This window comes from Thermobia domestica, chromosome 9 (genome assembly GCF_964235325.1).
Source record: "Thermobia domestica chromosome 9, izTheDome1.hap1.1, whole genome shotgun sequence".
NCBI classification, from domain to species: Eukaryota; Metazoa; Arthropoda; class Insecta; order Zygentoma; family Lepismatidae; genus Thermobia; species Thermobia domestica.
Window position 1 is genome coordinate 11,019,051 of NC_137462.1, and position 21,261 is coordinate 11,040,311.

Consider the following 21,261-nt stretch of genomic DNA (forward strand, 5'->3'; position numbering starts at 1 on the left):
CCAGATCTTAAGCCTTTCAATAGATAGAGTAGCATCATGTGGGAATTACTTCTAAAGGTTGACAGAAATGATAATTAAGAAAACCAACTGCTATATCCTGTGATCATCGAAAAGTACAGGTTTCGGTCATTTGTACCTTTAGCATTCATTGCCTCTCCGAGATTTTTTTTTTGTTGCTTACCTTATTTATTTATTGTGCAGTGTTCATATAACTCAGTTCGGACTATCCGATTAAATTAACTGCTACTAAATTAATATTTATGTTATAGCGTACCCGGATGTCGACCCCTAGTCCCCTTAAGTATTTTCGTTTCTTTTCTTAGTTTAATTAGATGAGGGAAATTAACGACATCCCAGACTGTGGCGTGTCTGCGCGGGGTAGCCATCGGTGATGTTTCGGTAATTGAAATCACCGATCCAAAATTCAGTTTATTTATTTAATTTTTTTTATTTTTGGCGAATTACTAATTAGGGATACCTTAGCTATTACTCTAATTTCATCCCTATTCTGGAATCTTCTAGTTTCCAAGAGGTCGGATGATTTTTTTTTTTCTGTTGAAATTCTAAATTAAGACTCTACTCCAACCTTCCGGACGATTTCCGGGAACCTGCTGGTTTGGGCCGGATACGGGGATCGGATTTCAATCTTACAACCAAATTCTTGTGGGATTGGGATCTGATGGACACAGAACTTGCATCCTTGGCAGCAGGGCGTTCCTTGAGTCTACGTATTTGAGTAGACCACCCTTTTGGCATGTTAAGAATATTTTGGCTATGGATTTGTTGAGATAGAAATTCGACTTTTGTCTTTGTAGCGTTAGTTATTTCCCACTTAAGTCTTTGGCGCCACTATTTCTTCGTCTTCCTTCTTCACTATCTCTCTCTGTCTTCATTACTTCGAGATTTTTTTTTTTTTACTTTTTCAACCTTCCCCCCCCCCCGGTTTCTGAAACTCATAAACATACAATATTCATTTCACTTATTTCGATCGTATGTACTAACTGAGACATCGAGGGATGCAATTCGTGGAGGTATTGCAGCACATCTCAGGACCATTTTCGCGATATTCAATCCACCACGGGAGAAATTGACGGGAAGGTACACTATGCTTTCAGATTCCTAGAAACCTTCGTTATTCATTGATCATACAACTTATATCAATTGATTACTGATTTCTGGTTTTTATTTCTATTGATTGGTCATATAGTGTGTATGTATTATTAGTCTGGGCCCACTAGTTTCCAATAACATTGATTTTTTTTATATATACATCTATATATGTGCTTACATAGTTTTAAAAGTTACGTGCCTGCTCATTTTGTTGCATTTCCACCTCTTATGTTAACTATTTTTTATATATCTACGCGGATCTTTAGTAAATTGAAAATGATTATTGATTATCGGGTTTATTCATATGAAATACAATGTTGCAACCTTATGAAGGAAAAAGGTGAATGTTGATAGTCAGGGTTTTTGTTTTGTCTTTGAGCCAATAAAATATAAATATTTATAAAATATGAATACTTGTCGAATATGAACGGTTATGTAGAATTTAAACGTCGACGAAATACTACGATGGATATTAAAGTGAAATTTATTGTATTGAATAATATGAATATATATATATATGAGTATGTATGTAATGGGCTCGGTATTTACCCTGGTTTTGTTTAGGTTGCCATAGGTTTTTGACACCCGACCTTTACCAACTATTTGTGACATATAGTGTTACCGCGTATATTGTAATAAATTACATTTTGTTGAGTGATTACTGATGTCTGTAACTATTAAAGTTGAATATAATGTTAAATACCGCATGTAAGTAAAACGAGTAGCAGGTCGTAAGATAAGTAAAATAACCCTAATCCTCATCCAAATTTATTCGCAAGATCAAAGTGAAATTAATAACCTACGAAACAGTGTGCCCCACCAACGAATCTTCTATCAGTAGACTCTGAAACAAATCCTTCTCCTACGATCAGAAATTTAACTATTCAGTGTCTAGAATCTTTTGACTACAAGATCTATACTATAAAGAAAATTACTGGTCTTAAATTTAATGAAGAGAAATTTAGTTGATAACTTAATGTGAATACCGGAATATGGAAATATGTTCTCAATGTCTGTGACTGGATTCAAAATTTTTTTTAACCTTGATAAACTTTGAAATTTTATATTGAGTGCGTCGAGTGACAAAATGAGAAATATAAATATATATGTGATATGAAGCGACTATTTGTCTATAGCTAAAACAAAAACAATTAAACACTCTCATGGACACAAACCACAGTGCAAAAGAGAGTTGGAAAAAGGAGCTATTATCGATGTGAGAACAAAGACTCATAAAATCGTCGAAATGTCTCCTCTTGGGACAGAGACCTAATAAAATGCTATTAAAGTATTTTTTTTTTTAGAATGATTAACCAATTATATATATATATATTTTTTTTTTAATTTATTTTTTTTCTTTCGTTTTCCGCAATGATATATATATATTCATTACACTGAATCCTAAATGTATTGATCTGTGAATCTCCTTATTTTTGTTTTTTTCATTTTTTTTTTTTTTTGTCAAATTCTCTTTCATGTAATTCAACTTTTAATATATATATAGGAAGAGAAATGTGTTATTTGGTCTTGATAAAATTAGCGAATTTCTATGCATGTTAATGAAACATTCTTTCCATGTATTAAATTTTTCCCTGTTATGTCCAACTAATTTTTCTTCTATTGAAATGTAATAAATGTATATAGTAATGTAGTTAGGTTAGTTTAATTTAACTAAATACAACCCGAAGTATACATTGTCCTGTATGAATGTGTGTGTGAGTGAAATGTAGGTTTAGTATTAAGTGCATCCATTATTTTGACATATATGTGTGATTTATTATAATTAATGGTAGTTATCAATTAAACTCATTGAATGTTAATACTAACTTAAGTTGGCTCTATGAAGGAAGTAAAAAGGACTGAAGTAGCCTGAACGAATGATCAGCATGGGAGAACTGTGAAAGTCAAAATCTTCTACGAATATGTGATACTCTGATTTTTTTTTTTTTTTTTCTTCTTTGTGGTCGACTCTAACATGCCATCAACTTCATCGTTTATTTTTCAAATATTGGATATTAGTGGAAATATTGAATAAACTGTAAAATTAAACTTTCTCATCTATCTCAGATCTAGATCGGGATAATTTGGTAGTTAGGGTTAAATGGATCTAGATCGGGGATGTATGGGTTAACATGTGTCTACCCTTGATCACCTTAATACCAAATATTAACCCAATAGCTATTGGAATTCGATAATTATTCACTTTCTTTACCATATTTTTCAAAATATGCAGTAACAGGTTCCTTTTTATTACCTTCTTACTTTACCTCTTTCCTCTTCTATTTTCCTTTTCCTTTTTTTTTCATCTTCTTCTTCTATATTTTTATTTTTTAATAAAACTGAAAAGGGGGGTCGTGACTGGGAATCCTAGAGATAATAAACACGGTCATGTATTTAGTTATTTTATTTCATTCTCTTTAGAAGTCCGATAAAAAGTTTTTTCGTTTCGATCGAATCTAGTATGTTCAAAATTAAGAAACGGCTAATATATTCCAACGTAATTAGACATAAGCTGATAGCTTCATGAACATCCCCACCAGGGGTGAAGGATTCCCACTTACGACTTATTCTTTTCTTCAAACAGTTTTAGACTGACAAGCAGTGACAGGATTCGTTGTTATGGAAACGTTTGTTTCTATGGCAACGGCCCCTCCCCCTTTTTTCAGTTTTATGTCCGCACCCAACAATAAAAAACAACTGTAAGTAATGGTGAAGAAGGAAGGGAAGCTGAAAGAAAGAAAACTTTTTCAAACGGTAGTTTTTTTATAGTTAATGTTTACTGTCGATATTGTGAGAGATTATAATAATTTGTTTGGTAAATTCTTAAAGCCCGCTAAAAAGTGTAATAAGCGAAATAAAAAAAAAATCAATTTCCTTATTAGGACTAACGTTGCTACTAAAGTTAGTGGTAATTAACTATTATTCAGAGTTAAGAAAATAAATAAAATATTACTAACCTTGTATCCGAAAAAAAAAGTTGAAATTATTTCAGTAGTCTCTCTACTTTCTTCACTAACTTTTTTCAGCTTCTACACTAGAACTATTGTGGATCCTATCATTTTAGGACTATACCAAAAGAGGACAACTTTATTACTTAGGAAACATTTCCTCACTATTGACGAAGACACGTACTAAACGTACTGCTGGATTTTAATATAAATCTTCCTTTTTTTTTAAAAAAAAAAAAAAAAAGTGTTCACAAATTTCTGTGTTTCATACGTTGTTTTCCAAGTCATGGAGTTATGCTTTCTAGAATAATCGCAAGATGAGAGGTTCCACAATCGTTCTCACGTAGCAGTTCAAGAAGTTACTAAAGAAGTAGCAGAAATTACTAAAATAATTTAGAGAAGATTAACTTTTTTTCCCGATTACAAGGTTACTAGTGTTTCATTTACAAATATGTACCCAAGTCAGCAAATATTTTAACAGCATACTTAAGCTGTAAAATTACTGAACAACAATAAAATCTTCCGACGTGCCATCTGTCTTCCGAGAATCAAGTTATCACAGCCACGTGAAAGACGTTAAGAAGAATTGAACATGTATGAATACTCATCGGGAACCTCTGTTAATGAGTATTCTGGTCAAAACCTTAATGTAAATTTATATCGTGCTGAAACCTTGAACAGAAAAATGTGATTTTTTTTTAAAGCATATCCAGTACGGGATAACCAACTATAATACACCGTAGTAATATCAAGCCTACTGAAGATACCTAAAAGAGTCAAACTAAAACATTGATAAAGTAAAAATGATCAAAAATTCGTTATCGTTCATACAAAGACAGGCATATGAGGTTTTTCACATTCGAACGAGGACACCAAAAATAAATTTACAAGGACACTTTGGACAAAAGTTGGAACAACATTACTGACACCTTTCACCAACCACTGAAGAAGAATAAAAGAATTGAAGTGTGGAGCAACAAAATGTTTATATTTTCGAGTATAAACGTTTAATTTCCGTTCTCCTTTCTTTTGTCTTGATACAGCTGAAAGATATCGGTGAAAATTTCACGAATAATATTTTAAACTATCTCAAATGACCTAAAATTTACGAACAAAAGTGAGTACTTTTGAGTTTACTTACAACACACCGGTTTCATCCATACGCACTACTTTACCAGAAGTATTACATGCTGCTCTTTAAAAGAACAAAAGCAGTAATGCTACACTAGCGTTTAGCGAGAAAAAAACGTATCCAAAGTTGAGACTGTATCAAATTTATAGAACTCGCTGGACTAGATAAAGTAACAATTCTATCAGGCCTTATTTGCATATTGCCAAAAACAACACATAACTGTTTCAACACACTACCTGGGTCTTCATCAGACTTCTCCGAGAATGGAAGTATGATGAAAACACCGGTAGTATGTTGAAACAGTTACGTGTTTGTGTTTTTATATAATTTTTATTGCATAGACTAGTGATGCTGTATAGCAACAACGCCTCCTTGCTGAAGTATATTATCATCAAGGTCTTCAATATGGCATTAGGAAGAGGAAAGTACACGCAGGGGCGGATCCAGGACCGACTTCTGGGGGCGGTGGGTTGTCATAATGCTTGCTACTTTTAAGGGCTCCAAACTCGGGGATGGATTTTATTTATATATAAAAAACAATAAAATTTCCTCTTCTGGGGGAGGGAGCGATTGCCCCGATATCCCCCCTGGATCCGCCCCTGAGTACACGTATAGTTAATGAGATATAGTCCAAAATTTCAATTAACTACAAAACTTTCATCTATATTTTTAATTATAATATTGTTCAAAGGTAATATATATATATCGATAAATCATATCGAACCGAACATGACATGCTTACGGGTAAATCCACATGCGTAGTTCACGAGAAAATCGAGCAAAACGAATTTTAATGGCGCTAAAAAATAACATCGTTCGTTGCCAATAATTTTTGATAGCTTTTATTCCGCTCAAGCAAACTGTGTCTAATTTGTTGTATTTCTTCTTCTAACTATAAGGAGTATTGTGGCTCGGTGATAGGGTGCTTATCTCTGATACCTGGGGCCCCTAGTTTGATTCCTAGGGTCCCTAGTTGACAAGTACGTTTGTGGTGGACAACAGCGTGTCTGTGTGTTTTGTCCCGTTTTCTCCCACATTTTCATTGCATTAATTCTTCTATAATCAATCACTGGCCTTAATCATCCGTCTCCCTTAGCCTAAAGGACATAAGCTCAAAGATTTCTCTTCTGTGACACACATATTCCTAATAGTCACACAGATACTTTCAACAATTATGTCCATACTGCTTGTAACTCTTTATTTCAAAATGATTTACTTTGTTTTTACTCACTTACAATTAGATGTTTCATTGTATTTTCAATATATTGTAGTACTAGGTTATCATAAAATAAGTATTGCTGTTTAGAGAGCTCTGGAGACGTAACCATTTGACAGAATGCAACCAAACTAGGTAGGAGTATATTTGGGAACATGCAGAAGCGATTGGTGTAGAACAAAAAAAAAAAAAAAAAAAAATAGTTCCAATTTTTGCCACCAGAGGTAAATGTGGCGCTGTACAACACCAAGTAAATGCAGCGTAGTAAGACTAACATTTAACTTCGTTTTTGTAAGATATCCAAGAATTTTAAAGGGACGCTTCAGTTCAAAAGGCCCCTCCCTCGTAAATCCGCCACTGATTGTAACTAATTTTGTTTTCTACACCAATCACTTCTGCTGTTCCCAAATATGATCCTACGTAGTTTGGTTGCATTCTGTCAAGTAGTTACGTCTCCAGAGTTCTTTGAACAGCGACACTTATTTTGTGATAACCTGGTATTTACTGATAAAACGCTAAACCAAAACTTTATGGCACTATTGAGGAACAAGAACTCGGGCGCACATTAAACTGGGTAATGCATATCAGTGCATCTGCTCCCAATGGCTCAGTGGCGCGTGGGGCCACTGCTTCATGCCACGTGGACTTTGAGCTGAATGAATTATATGCGGGTGGGTTTTGTCGGAATTCTCCCGTTTCCAACCACTTTTTTCATTCACAATTTCATTCATTAGTCAACATCACCGTCACCCGTAGCCTTGGAGCATAATTGTTAAACTACAATCTTAGGTCATTTCATTTCCTGTACCACTGCGTTCGCTACGTCTGAATTCAAAAAGTAATCCAAGTGTCTCACGGTCCTGGGTCAACGCTGAAAATTATTCCTCAGACCTGGCATCGAAGAATGAACATTAAGTACTCAAACAGAAACTCACCAATCTCTTCTGGTTTCAACTGACCATTTTCTACGAGATTTTTCACTACCTTCGCCACTTCCTTAGCTTCTGCGTCGTTGTACTTGGAAGTTCCTTCGTATTTCTCCGAGGCCTACAAAATATTACCAACTTAATTAGTTTACAATTACTATTTAAGTTAAGGTATGTGTTAAACTATGAATTATATTCTAATAATCAATGTAGCCTTTGTGCAAAAATAAATAAAATAAAAGCAAAAAAGAATTAAAACGCGAAAAAAGGGGGCAAATTTCGATAGTTTATCATTTTCAAGAAGGACAAAATAAAAATACAAAAAGTGTCTATAACAATTACTTAAATGTTGTTCTCCTCCAGCAATCAATGTATCACAAAAAAATCAGAAGCTAATTCACATACGTGTTCTTTAAAGTGGAGTCCCATATAGAACGCAACTTGTGAAATGCCCGCCATTTCTGTTCTGGCAGCACTGAACGCTGCACGACTTTTATCTGTTGTCTTTGTGGCTAATTGTCAATGAGCGCCAATTGTGCACGATCGTCATCTGTTTTCTGTACGAGAAAGAATGAAGCGCTTCACGGCGGAACAGCGTGTTGTCATAGAGAAATCTTATAAAAGAAATGTGGTGAATGTTATGCAGAAATTGTTTGCAAACTTTGTGGAATGTTTGGTCATACGTAACGCACCGAATAAGTCGACCGTGATGGGACTGATTGCTAAATTTGAGAAAACTGGTTCAGTTGTAGACCCTTGGGGTATCCTCGCGTTAGTCGTTCTGCAGAAAACAATGCTATTGTGAATGATAATATTGCTGCAAGTCCGGTGAAACTTATTCACAACAATTGAATATTTCCAGAACCAGCATGCAACGAATTCTGAAACAGATGAAAATCATGTAACGTTCAGTGCTGTCAAGTTACTAAGAAAGAAATAGGAGGCATTTCAAAAGTTGAGTTCTTTAAGGGATACTGCTTACTACACTCAGTTAAATCTCTTTTAGATAATGGGTAAGATTTATTAACATGTTACCAATCTGTATGAACCATTTGCCTATGAATAAACTTATAACTAAAATATATACGTGTCTAGAGCAAAGACTTTTCACAACATTAAGAATTCGTTGAATTTCAAAACGTATGTGCTCATTGGTGACACCAGAATTTAAAATTTTATTGTTAATAAGTACATATAAAGTATTATACTGTAGTATGTAATGATTCATAAACTACATATAACATTTTCAATTGACGTCGTCTGTTGCCTAGTTACTGGCTTAACGACAAAAACTAATCTATTCTATTCTATTCTATTACAGTATAGAATAGAATCGTAGTAAAGTAGAGTAAATGTGGAGAATAAAAAATAAGTTCCCATGAGTCTGCATAAGTCATTAAGTGCTAATGTTAATGACTGGAACTATCAATGTCTTCGTTGAAGAATAGTGCAAAGTTTTACACGTGTTCCCAACACCATGTGATGGCTGTAAACAACTTCAGACAACAACAACGAAAAAGACGTCGTCAACAACATGTCTTGATAAATGGAGCCAACACACTGCAGAAGGCATTATTTCCACCAATTGATCATCAAGTCCATTCTCTAGGACGTCTGGTCTCTGAGTTTTACCCCCCTTTCTAGAACGCCTGGTCTCTGAGAGGTACCTACACACTCCTTGGCCACAAGAGCATTGGATCCTGTCAGCCTAAGACGCTTGGTCTCCGGTTTTCTACAAACTCGTCAACAAAACCACCAGATATCCAAGAGGAATACTATTTTAACTGTAACTATTATTACTGCTATATATACGAAGAACTTTTAGAATTAAAGGTTACCAGGGAAAGTCCAAAAATTCCCGTGTACCATTTCTAGTTCTATCTTAAAAAGAGAGACTTTTACAATATTTACTGCTGGTTAGCCTTTAGGTGAAGCCAATCTTTTACTGGTGTAAGTTATTTCATAAATCAATATGAAATAATTTTAAACATTTTTTAACCCTAAAAAAATCATCCTCTTGATCTGAGGCAAGCACTCATACAAATCGACTTCCTGACGCGCGCTAGGTAAGCACACAATTTTATAGGTTTTGCGATTTAAGTTTCGAGGAGAGGTGCCAAAATACTTAGTATATTGAATGTCCAAGGCAACGTAACGCCTAAATATGTATCTATTTTCCACATGCTAATAACGTTAACATTTACAATTATTACCCACATACCTTAATATTTAGAAAGGCCACAGGGAAATCGTTTCGTGGCCAAGGAAAGCCTTCTGGTAACGGTCTCTCACTTACAGCAACACCAGATTTTAATTTTCCCTCGTAAAATTCAGCGCTTGAGAATGTAGCTATATGTGGATGCATTCTGTACTGTGTATCCAACATGTAAACAGGAAAACCTTCAGATCGTAACCTTTAAAATAAATGTTGTACAAGTATAATTATCTACATTTGAACAATGCGATACAAAATAAAGGAGTGCAAGCCTTCAACAGCTCACACGGGAATGAAGCAACTGGCAGGTGAAAATCTAGAACACAATATATAACACTGAGGAGGGTTCAGCGAGCTGTATATGGAATGGAAAGTAATTTGTGAAAAATTAATATGGATTACGAGAAAAAAAAAAAAAAAAGCAAAATGTCTATGAGTGGAAAAGGTAGACGAAAGCAAGAGTAAGAGGTGTTGTGATGGCCGTGTAGCCGATCGACTATTATTTATTTTTCCTGTGGAAAAATCAGTGATGAAATGACACTGTGTACCCATCGTACTAGAAATCAGTAGTTATTGTGAGAATAGTGAAAACAACGTTGATATACACCGGTGTGCAAACAAGGATACGAAAGATATCATGTCTTAGATACGTGTAACTACATAGGGATCGCGCAAGGCGTAAAATTATAGGAACAAATGTAGACTGACTATAAAATCCGTACTAAGTGCCAAAACGAAAATGCAGAGTAAAAAGCCCAGATATTACTTCAGAACTGGTGGCACATAGGCCCACGTGCATTCTTCTGGCCATTACTTGAACTACTTCTACAGTGAATATTAGATAGCCTGATTTTATCTGAGCAGTGTTAGGCACATAGCCTACATTTTTACTTTACTGAAATAAAATGCAATTAATTTTAAGTTTTACGTCCCATGGTTATGCCGGGTGGGATGAAGGAGACGGTGATGATGAGAAATGAATGAAACAGTGGCATGAATAAAGTGAGAGGAAACGGGAGAACCCCTAGAAAACCCACGCACACGATGTCTGTCCACCACAAAATCCACTTGGCGCGAGCTGGAATCGAACCAGGGACTCCACGCACCAGAGGTGAAAGCCCTACTACTGAGCCACCGCGGCCCAAAACTAGCACACGTGTTTCCTCTATGTATATAAAAGAAATCCCGACTGACCGACTGATCATCACCTACGCCACACTGCTTAAGCTAGAAACTTTAAATTTGGACAGTGCACAGGACTTGTGATGTGAAGTACTACTACAGAAGGATATTGGGGAATTCGACGTAGGAGGGCGAGAGGGAAATAGAGCAGCAATTATTATAAGATGTTCACATCTCGGAATCCCTTAAACGTTACAAACATAAAATTTAGTATTTGGACTTTTCGTTTAAAATAATAAAACACATGTCTCAGGGTTTTTGATAATTTTTCTACAAGAAAACGAAAAGGGGGTTGTTAACTCAGATGCCCATTGAGGTGTTCAAATTTCATACGTGTCTGACTCTTCGAGTTCACACGAAATTTGTATTGAGAACGCAAAAGTACTGCCCGCAATAACAAGTCGAGACATTTGATAGTTATTTATGTACAGCAGTGATTTGATCAGATTTTACTACTTTTTTCTTCTGAAATTTACTTGGAAAACAGTGGAACTTCCAACCCCTTACTATATTTGCTCTTCACTAGCGGTGGAAGTTGTTGGTCATCTCCTACGAGACACAACTGTTCAGCTCCGAGAATCAAAGGCACAATACAAGCAGGTTCTAATGCTTGGGCAGCTTCATCAATCAATACACATCTGAAATTCATTTATAAATATATATGTAAGCTCCTTAGAGAGGCAGAATTAAATCAAGGATTCCAAATAAATGTTATGCAATGGAAACTTCCACATTTATTGCTTTTAGGAAACACATTTAAGGGAATATCTGTTGCAATGAACTAGAAAAAGCTGAAAATATACTTCTGTTGTTTCTTCTAGAAAGACCTTAAAAAAAATTAAAAAAAAAAAAATCCCTACCACTCCCCAGTCATTATTTGACGTTGCTTTCTCACTTTGATTTTCTCCCTACTTCTCCTCCCGAGAGAGAGAGAGAGAGAGACAGAGAGAGGCACCACTTTTCTTCTTTGTTTCTCTTTCCGATCCTCTTTCCCTTATTACTTTTTTTTTTATATATATATATAAAGAAATAGTAATATTACTCAGCATATTCAGAAATAATATTTTTAATTTCAACATCGATTAATTTCGGTTTTTCTTAATAACAAATTTGCAACAAAGTCTACATTGGGAATTTCAGAGACGGAAAATTTGGATAAAATTACATTTAGAAGTTTCAGCTGGGGTTAAAGGAGTTAAGGGTACTGAGAACAATGAAAAGTAGCAAATCAAGAGTATCGTGCAAAAAAATCTTCCGAGAGATTAACACTTTCCCACTGCCTTGTCTTTATATATTGCGAAGGGCAATCTTTATAAGAAAGTACCTTAAACCGTCTCTTAAATGCAAGAGTGACATTCATACATGCAATACTAGAAATAAAAGTGATCTTGCAATTCCCATTTATAATACTGCACTTTACCGAAAAGGTCCAAAATATACAGGAATACAAATTTATAATAGTTTACCCATCAATATAAACTCAAAATCTTATCATCTTTTTAAAGAAAAACTAACAAAGTATCTACAAGAACACAAAAGCACTTCTTTTATACTGTCTCGGAATTTTATGAACATGCTTAAGCTAGAAACTTATAGTTGTATGAATCAATAGGAAGGTATTTATTTTATTTCATTATTTTATTATTACATGAGTAGTTATTCTTATTTATATATTATTATAATCAAATACCTTCAATACATGTTTACTAAATACTAAAGGAAGATAGCATAATGTGTACAAAAAAAAAAAAAAAAAAAAAATTCTCGCTCTATGAATAATACCACGTGATTAGATAAGGTGTGGTATATCTAGGTATAAATATGTATAAGAAATTATTATAGTAGTTTATAATACAGGGTGTAACATAATGCATGTCCAAAAGTGACGAGGTGATTGCGGACATCCAAACAAGAAAAAATGTTCCTATAAACATGGGTCCGATGGGTCTGTGGCTTCGTTTCCGAGATACAGGGTATTGAAATATCGAGTCCCTCCAATGACTCACTATGGGAAAGTGAATGGAAATGTTCAATATTAGATGGATAATACAATCAAGTGGAATTATGGCTGTTCAAATACATTTATACTTACATAGAGAATGAAACTAATCAACATTTTAGGTTATTGGGTTGACAGTGTTAGGTTTTCAAATAGCACTAGACATCCACATCATATGATTGCTGATATGAAAACGTTCCTAAATATGGGGTACTATTTTCTGAAGTTTATGTGTGTGGTATAAACGATCGCTGTGGCTTCCATCGAATACCTTTCTCAATTACTTATCTTGGGAGATACGAATGTATTAGTTGTGATCTTTGAACCGTTGTTTACTATTGTGAACCGTTAATTGACTTCATACTTGAACGCCTTATCTTTCTAAAACGAAGCGAAAAGAACGTTTTGATGTCAGCAACCATATGCTAAGATGTGGACGTCTAGTGCTTTTTGAAAACATAACACTTTGTACCAGGCTGGCAACACTGACAACCCAATAACCTCAAATGTTGATTAGTTTCATTCTCTATGTTAGTGTAAATGTATTTGCACAGGCATAATTATATTTGATTGTATTACTTCTGTAATATTGAACATTTCCTTTCACTTTCCCATAGTGAGCCATTAGAGGGACTCGACATTTGAACAGCCTGTATCTCGGAAATGAAGCGGCATTGGACCCATGTTTATACGAACATATTTACTTATTTCGATGTCCGCAATGACCTCGTCCCTTTCGGACATGCATTTATGTTACACCCTGTATAGAGCTTAATATGATTCGACATGTTCTATACCGCATGTACAAACGTACAATACTCTGGTCTCTTGAACGCAAAATAAATAAATAAGCCTCCACCATGCAGTTATGCTATGTGTTTGTTATTATTTCCATAAAACGATACGTACGTGAGAGGTATTGCATTTATAGCAATAACTAACTTTTTTTAGAAATTTAGATATTGATAATTTGTATATTAATATATTTGTATGAATTTTTTTTTTATTGAAATGACATAATAGGAATTTGGGGGAATATTTTTAATGAGTGCAGTTTTATGTTTAATTATGTTTATTGATTTTTTAAAGTATTGACTTATGATTAGACATTGAAACAGATACATATTTTAGGCTATTGATGTAAAATGCAATATAAGTAGATTAATTAGCTTTGATGAGATTTATATATATATAGATAGATAGATAGATAGATAGATAGATAGATAGATAGATATAGATATATAAGTTTTTGTTGTAACTACCACGACTTTGGAAAGTTCAGTGGTTTTGATTTTTTATTTGAGCTAAGGTTATGGACTTTTTGTATTTGTGGTGAAATTGTAAGGATGTGTATTTATGAATTTGTTTATTTATTTTTTATCATATTGATCAATGCATGAACTTATACGTTGATTTGTGAAAGTAGATGATTTTAGTGCTTGGTAACGATTTTGAAGACGGAATTACATTGCAGTTTTTACAGATAAAGAATTAATTAATTAATTACAATTGAGTTTTGAAATATTTAACTCTTTTTTCTGTTTGTTGCAAGATATTTGAAGAGTAATGAGCTACAAGTACAATTACGGACAGAAGTTTAATAATTATGTTGAATAGCGTCCGTGACATTACTAATATAAACTCTCTGTTTCAGTAGTTTAAATGAAAAATTATTGACTACTCAAAATTTTTGAAATACTTTAAAGGATAACATTCTAAAAATAGCCGCATATTAAACAAAGGATTACGTTACAGAGTTTGTTATTTTATTCAAACGTATCCTTCTAAAGTTTACACTCATCCATATTTCACATCGGACTTCGTATCAGCTGCTTCGTTGATTTGTATTTTAATGTCCATTTTCAATACCCTAGTTACATGAGACGTACCCTAGTTACATGAGACGCGAATCTACATCTTAAGGTGAGATCCGAACCATATGGTTCACCACCAAAAATCAAATTCGGGTCTCCCAACAAAGCTCGAACAAAGACGCAACAAAGCACGAATTTCGTATCAGATGATGAAGAAAAAAAAAGAAAGAAAAACTTGAATGAAAAGTTACAAATTTTTGCTTGGTCAAGACGGCAATATTCATAATATATATTCATTGCACAAATACCTATTATTTTACAAATATCAGTAATTCTATTTTTTATTGCACAAATATCGAATATATTTTTATTCTGATGCCTTGTGGGTCATAAACTATTAGATTACCAAGTGAGAATTCCATTATTTTGAGCCTCTTTAGGAGACGATTGAAGTAACTATTAAACAAACGTTTCATCATTTCATTAAAACGGTGTCTACACTAATGTCCTTTTATTTTAATGCTCATCTAAGATAAAAGAAGACGAACTCTTGAGTGCCTATGAGAGGCTAAACTGTAAGTCTGTCACTGGTTATTCTGCAATCGACTGTGAAGTTCAAAACTGTCTTAACTCACTCTTAAACAATTTCTCCCTGTCGTACATTCTTATCAGAATAGTGCTCTATTAAAATGAGTAAAGAAAAGACTCAAGCCCTGCCCGCTGGTCTAATCGGTAGCGGATGTGCATTTCGTGCGTGAAGTTCTGGGTTCAATTCCCGATGGGAGAGTACTGAATATACTGCAATGGTTTGGATTCTATCTTAACAATAGTTCCCCGTCTTACAAGCCTCGATGCTGAAACAGAACGTTTAAACTTCAACTAAACTAAACTAACCTAAACTAAACTATATATATATATATATATATATATATATATATATATATATATATATATATATATATATATAAAATGAATGTACGTAAATAAGTACTATAAAACAACTCACTTGAATTTTAGCTTGGAGAGCACTACTTCTCCGCTTCCACAGAGGGTACTGCATACAACACGACTTTTCGTGATAATTTTGACCGCTTCCGGTAACGACACTTGTAGATCCGTCTCTTGTTCAAATCGCTTCTTACTCTTCAGTCTGTACCGTTCCTCAAGCGTCACATGACGAATATCATCTTGTGCTTTGTCTAAAAATATTGGTACAATATTAAAATAAGCATGCAGCTGAAAAAGTGTATCTTTGGAAGTTTGTGCTTAGGAGTTTGCAGGATATAATTCAACCTGCAATGTTTCTTGTAGAATGCTCTCTGTACGAAGCAGAAACGTGAACATTACGAAAATGCCTCAGTGGTAGTGCACTTACCTCTGTATGTGTGGTCCCTGGTTTGATCCTAGTTCGTGCCAAATGGGCTTTATGGTGGACAAACAACATGTATCTGGGTTTTCTCAGGTTTCTTCCGTTTCCTCCCTCTTTTTTCATTCCACTTTCATTATCATCATCTTCCACAGCCCGGAGCATAATCGCAACACGTTAAACTTTTTAAAAAAAGAAAGAAAGAATTCAGGAAAAATAAGTAGATGCCTTCGAATGTGGATGTGGAGAAGAGTGGAGATAATTACTAAGTAAAGCTAAAATCTTATGAGATTCTGTTGAGAATAGAAATGAGAAAAGAATATTAGAAGAGATTTAAAAAGAGAAAAAGAAATTATTAGGTCACTATTTGACAAGTTGTATTTAGAGGGGGGTGTGGTGGAAAGTATAGTGGAAGAGCTCCGAGGGAGCAGAAGATAAAACTTCCTACGATTAGTGACATAACGATAAATGTGAGTAAGTGATGGTGAAAGAACCAGTTTAATGGCGATAACCAGGCAGAAATGTATCCACAGATACAGTGTTTGTCCACCATAAACCTTACAATTCGAGATCAAACCAGTGACCCTAAATCCTTAAAACTACAAACTATGTATTGCATCTGAACCGCAAATTATGACAAATCTGTCTTTAATTAAGAACGTTCCTCTTCCATTTTTATATTGATTACCACGAGAATTTCTACAATTTATTTTGCCCATTACAAATTTAACAGATGATCAATTTATGGTATTGATGTTAGTTCTTCTCAAATTTTCTTCACCCTGATGAAAATCATGTGATTTCAATTAGTGAAAGTTAGTATGTTTCACATACAATTCATGCTTTTCGAAAATAATCATATCGCATGCTCAAATATAAATCAAAAATCACATTTATTAACAGTGTTAGCGATCATATATTATTTAAACATATTGATGCTGTACATTTGATTACATTTAAACAGCAAACATGCACTATGCACAAATTAATTAGTGTTCGTTGATCATTAAAGCTAGGTTAAATGATTGGATGATCCTCACTTTTAACTTTATGATGTCTTCTCTACTATAGTAATCAGTGCTTATGTGATGAGCTCTCCTGTATCATATTTCAACATGGATTTTGTCTACTAATTTACAATTCTTTCTGTCTCATCTTTCGAAATCTTACAATAGCTATAAATATGAAGGAACTTTAATACAATCTCAAAGAATGTAACTTCAGTAAGAATATACTTGATTAATTGTGATAATGGTTACGAAAGATGTATCTTCTGTTTGACAACATGGTTTTATGTTCTAATATAAAATTTCTGTATAACAAATAGAATATTCTTCAAGGTTTAATATCTTTCGAATATTGTACCTAAAGATCAGTTTACTTGAAAAAAATGTGAATAAACCACTGCTCAAAAAATTTTCTTCTAACCCAGGCGTAATAATACAGGATTTTTTAAAATTTGTTTTTAACTCACGGATTTCATTTTGGTCTAGAATTTCTAACTGAAATTCGATTTTCATGCGGTTTCTGGCAAATGATCAAGGAAGGATGGGAGATTTATGGAGCTACGGGAGATTTATGGAATTACTGACGAATATTTGCTGGTTTTCTTGAGGCGTAGTAGATATTACCCCGGATGAATTTTAACCAGTAATCGTATCTCCATAAATCTCCCATCCTTCCTTGATCATTTGCCACAAACCGCATGAAAATCGAACTTCAGTTAGAAATTCTAGACCCAAATGAAATCCGTGAGTTTTAAAAGAAATCGCCCTATAATACAATCTAGTTTGATACATAGGCCTACAAGTTTGAACTATAAATAAGCTAACCGCCAGACTCCTTTCTTCAACCGTTATAGAGACCTGGTGCTTGTGATTTTTAAAGTCCTGGAATAAAAAAGCTACCCGAATAACAAAATAAGGTTATTTTAAAAATCCTGATCGTTCAGGTATAATCCTGAGCAACTTCTTCAATCTTATCAAACATTTCTATAAAATTGTTTTAAATCATTATTCATGCAATTCTCATTTGCTTTTCTACTAAACTAAAGTTATAAACTTACCTGAATTCCTATTACCTATACGAAATTAATACTGCCAACCATTTATAACATTGACAACTAACATCAATGTTTTGGAATAAAAAAAGTTTTTTTTTTTTTTGGAGGGGGGGTCAAAAGATCCAATATATTGCAATCAAGAATTTTTTGTACGCCTTGTCTCGAGAACTACATACACAGTAGCTAAACCCAAACTATCACTTAACTCAGTATGATGTACTTATTCTGTAGAAAATACGAAAACTAGATTTAGGGGCTGTTAAAAAAAATTGTGGTCCCTGGTCGAAGATCCAATATATTTCATTCAATCAAATATTTTCTTTTACGCCTTATGTCTGGAGAACTACAAATAGTGTAGCCAAACTCAAACTATCACTTAACTGAGTATGATGTGCTTATTTTGTAGAAAATACGAAAACTCGATTTAGGGGCTGTTCAAAAACTTTGTGGCCCCTGATCCAAAAACTAATTATAGGCCAAGATCGCAGTCTTTTGATGCATTTTATTTTATTTTATTTTATTTTATTTATTTATTTGATCATTCCTAAAATTCTTGGCCAAGATCGCAATCTTTTAGATTCATTTTCTTGGATCATTCCTAAAATTCTAGTTGTATTTATTTTTCAATTCACGATTTTGAAAATAATATTCTATGTAGGTACTATTTTGTAATTGTAATAATCTATTAACATATTGTATGAATTATTAAAGAAAATGTATGCTAATCTATATAACGTGCATTTGTCCTACAATACTACTACTACTAATAATAATAATAATAATAATACTATAAATGTAAATGACGTATATTTACTTATGATTACTTTGATCTTTTTAACTATAAACTAAATTTCCTACACACTACTTGACCGCATCCCATATTCGAAAGAAGTGCGTGCATTTTTCATTCTTCACACAACAAAATAATAACTTCTACATCATAGAAAATGGAAAAACTATATAAACCGTTTCTAGTTGAACATGTCTAGGAACGTGCACTAAAAGACTCCGTGCAAAAGCTAATGAAAACAAGATTGCAGGTTTCTGGTTTTGATTCTACTAAAATAAATGACAATGAAATAAATAGTGTATGAAGATTCTACACAAGATTGCTTTATACATTCATAGTGATCGCTTTATACATTCATAGTGGACATTTAAGTGCAATAGATCGCTAAAATAAATTCTCGCTTTCAGAGTTAATCGCATGGGGATGGGGATTCTCTGGTTGAACCATCTTATCTACAACTTTCTTAATTCTTTATTACTTTAAGAGGGAAAATGTATGTATGACTAGGTCGGGAATAAAATAATACTATTATATGGTATCAAATATACTCAGTGAAATAAATACAGCAACACAACATTACAAGAAAAGCGAGTGAGAAGAAATATTGCCATTTTTGGTTCTTGATTTTTAAAAATCTTCCACGATTCCAGTCCTGCCCTTCGTTAAAAATCATTGATAAGATTAGGGCAGATATTTCTGATCAATATTCGATTCGGGGCCTCAGTGGCTTAGTGGTAAAACGTTCATCTCTAGTGCATGGGGTCCCTGCTTCCATTATCATTGGCGCCAAGTCAACCTTGTGGTGGACAAACACCATGTGTGTGGGGTTTTCTCGGGGTTCTCCTGTTTCCTCCTACTTTATTCATTTCACCATTGCATTCATTTCTCATCATCATCATCTCCTTTAGTCTAGCCGGCATAATCGTGGGAAATAAAACTAAAATATTTCATTTCATTTTTCTTCTTGTTTTAGATTAAAATCTAAACAGAAAATTCTTTGCACCTATTTTTGGATCAGAAAAAAAAAGTGAATCATGATCAACAAGGCTTTGCGAAGTCTGGAGTGAAAATAAATTTTAGGTCAAGGATGTACGTGAGAATGTCATAACCAGCATTAATAAATTATTTTGCGCAGACTGTGACCATGTACTGTCAAGAAACAACGTCTAAACGATAAGATGCACATGTTCCACTAATGGCATAAAATTATGAGCAGTGACGCGATCGGTAAGCGTCAACGCAGAACCCACCGAAAATCTGGATATTGCGGCCCACAGCATCATAAAGCCATTGCCATGTTTCACGGCTGGGCGGACACATCGTGGATCACACGGTTGTTTGGAAGTCCGCCACACATAAATGCTGCCTGTGGTTTGAAATAAGGTGAACGAAGTTTCCGGTCATCAGAGCTCTATGTTGAATATTCCCGGCACCACTGGCGTTGTGCTAAAGCGTTATGGTCTATTTTTAGAAGTTTCGGCCGTGTAATCCGACCACATCTGTCTATATCATGTACGTCATGGCGGAATGTGATTATCGATACAGATTGTGGAAGATATTGCTTTAGTTCCTCCGTTACTTACACCGCAGTCACACGACGATTCTAAGTGATAATCTACTTTAATGTTTGCGGGACGTCTCAGTGAAGATTTTCTTCCGAACGTAGTTTATCTTCGCCGATGTGGTTTTGCCGTAAGTTTAGTACTCTATTTTCACATTGGACCTTGTCCCTCGCGACACACCCAACGCACTTTCGTCACACACGCACCACATTAATCAAGTGCTAACAACATGCCCTGTTTAGAAATCAGAGAAGTCGTCCATTTTACTCTTTCACTGCACTCAGTCGTTCTACTCCTCCTTATGTAGTACAGAGTTTCTCCTAACATGTCACCACCAACCGCTGCAGTCGGAGCCTGACCGTTGCCAACCCACGTACCTGGCGTGTTTCCAACTGAGGTGATTCCATTAAATTGATAAGAATCTGTATAATCGAAAAGCCTAACACGAACTAAACCATTTGTACTTTTCTTTGTACTTTTAACTTCAAAAATGACAGCCGACTTTAATATTAATATTATCAGCCAATGTTTTCAATTCAGAGGAATTTTAAGTGTGATATTCATCCTATGTAAGTCTTCCGTTCTCATTTTTACATTAAAAATGTAACTAAAAAATTTTAATAAAATGAACATCTCAATATTATTGAAATGGAAAAGAATACTTATAACTACATGTATAAAATAAAAGACAAATTGTGAGCAAAGCATATACTATTTAATAATATCGTTCATGAATGTAATGGTGGAGTGCACTCGGAATTGAAAATGTGTTTCACATAAGAGTAAGCCTGTAAGGCTTGTCATATGTTGATTAAACAGTTATTTTCACCTTAATTAGGCTTTCGTATTTTAAGTTGAGAAGTATAATTTTACTATCCAAGTCTTCTTACTCTGCCAAGCGGAACTGAAAGTTTCTTCCTATGAGCAAACTGTCCGCCA

General features: G+C 34.2%; 1 protein-coding gene across 4 annotated transcripts in view; it reads right to left on the minus strand.

The window, feature by feature from the left end:
* The window catches only part of LOC145694410 (uncharacterized), a 124,766-nt gene that overhangs the window by 26,725 nt on the left and 76,780 nt on the right, over positions 1-21,261 (minus strand). For 2 of the 4 annotated variants that reach the window (XM_081770607.1, XM_081770606.1), the window contains 3 exons: positions 15,549-15,741; positions 9,554-9,746; positions 7,342-7,453 (listed from right to left, as the gene is read on the minus strand). In XM_081770607.1, the coding sequence (XP_081626733.1) occupies positions 7,342-7,453; positions 9,554-9,746; positions 15,549-15,741 (498 nt within the window). Of the gene's footprint in view, positions 1-7,341; positions 7,454-9,553; positions 9,747-11,186; positions 11,368-15,548; positions 15,742-21,261 lie in introns of those variants that run through there. The other 2 variants (XM_081770608.1, XM_081770609.1) reach the window with 2 other exon arrangements.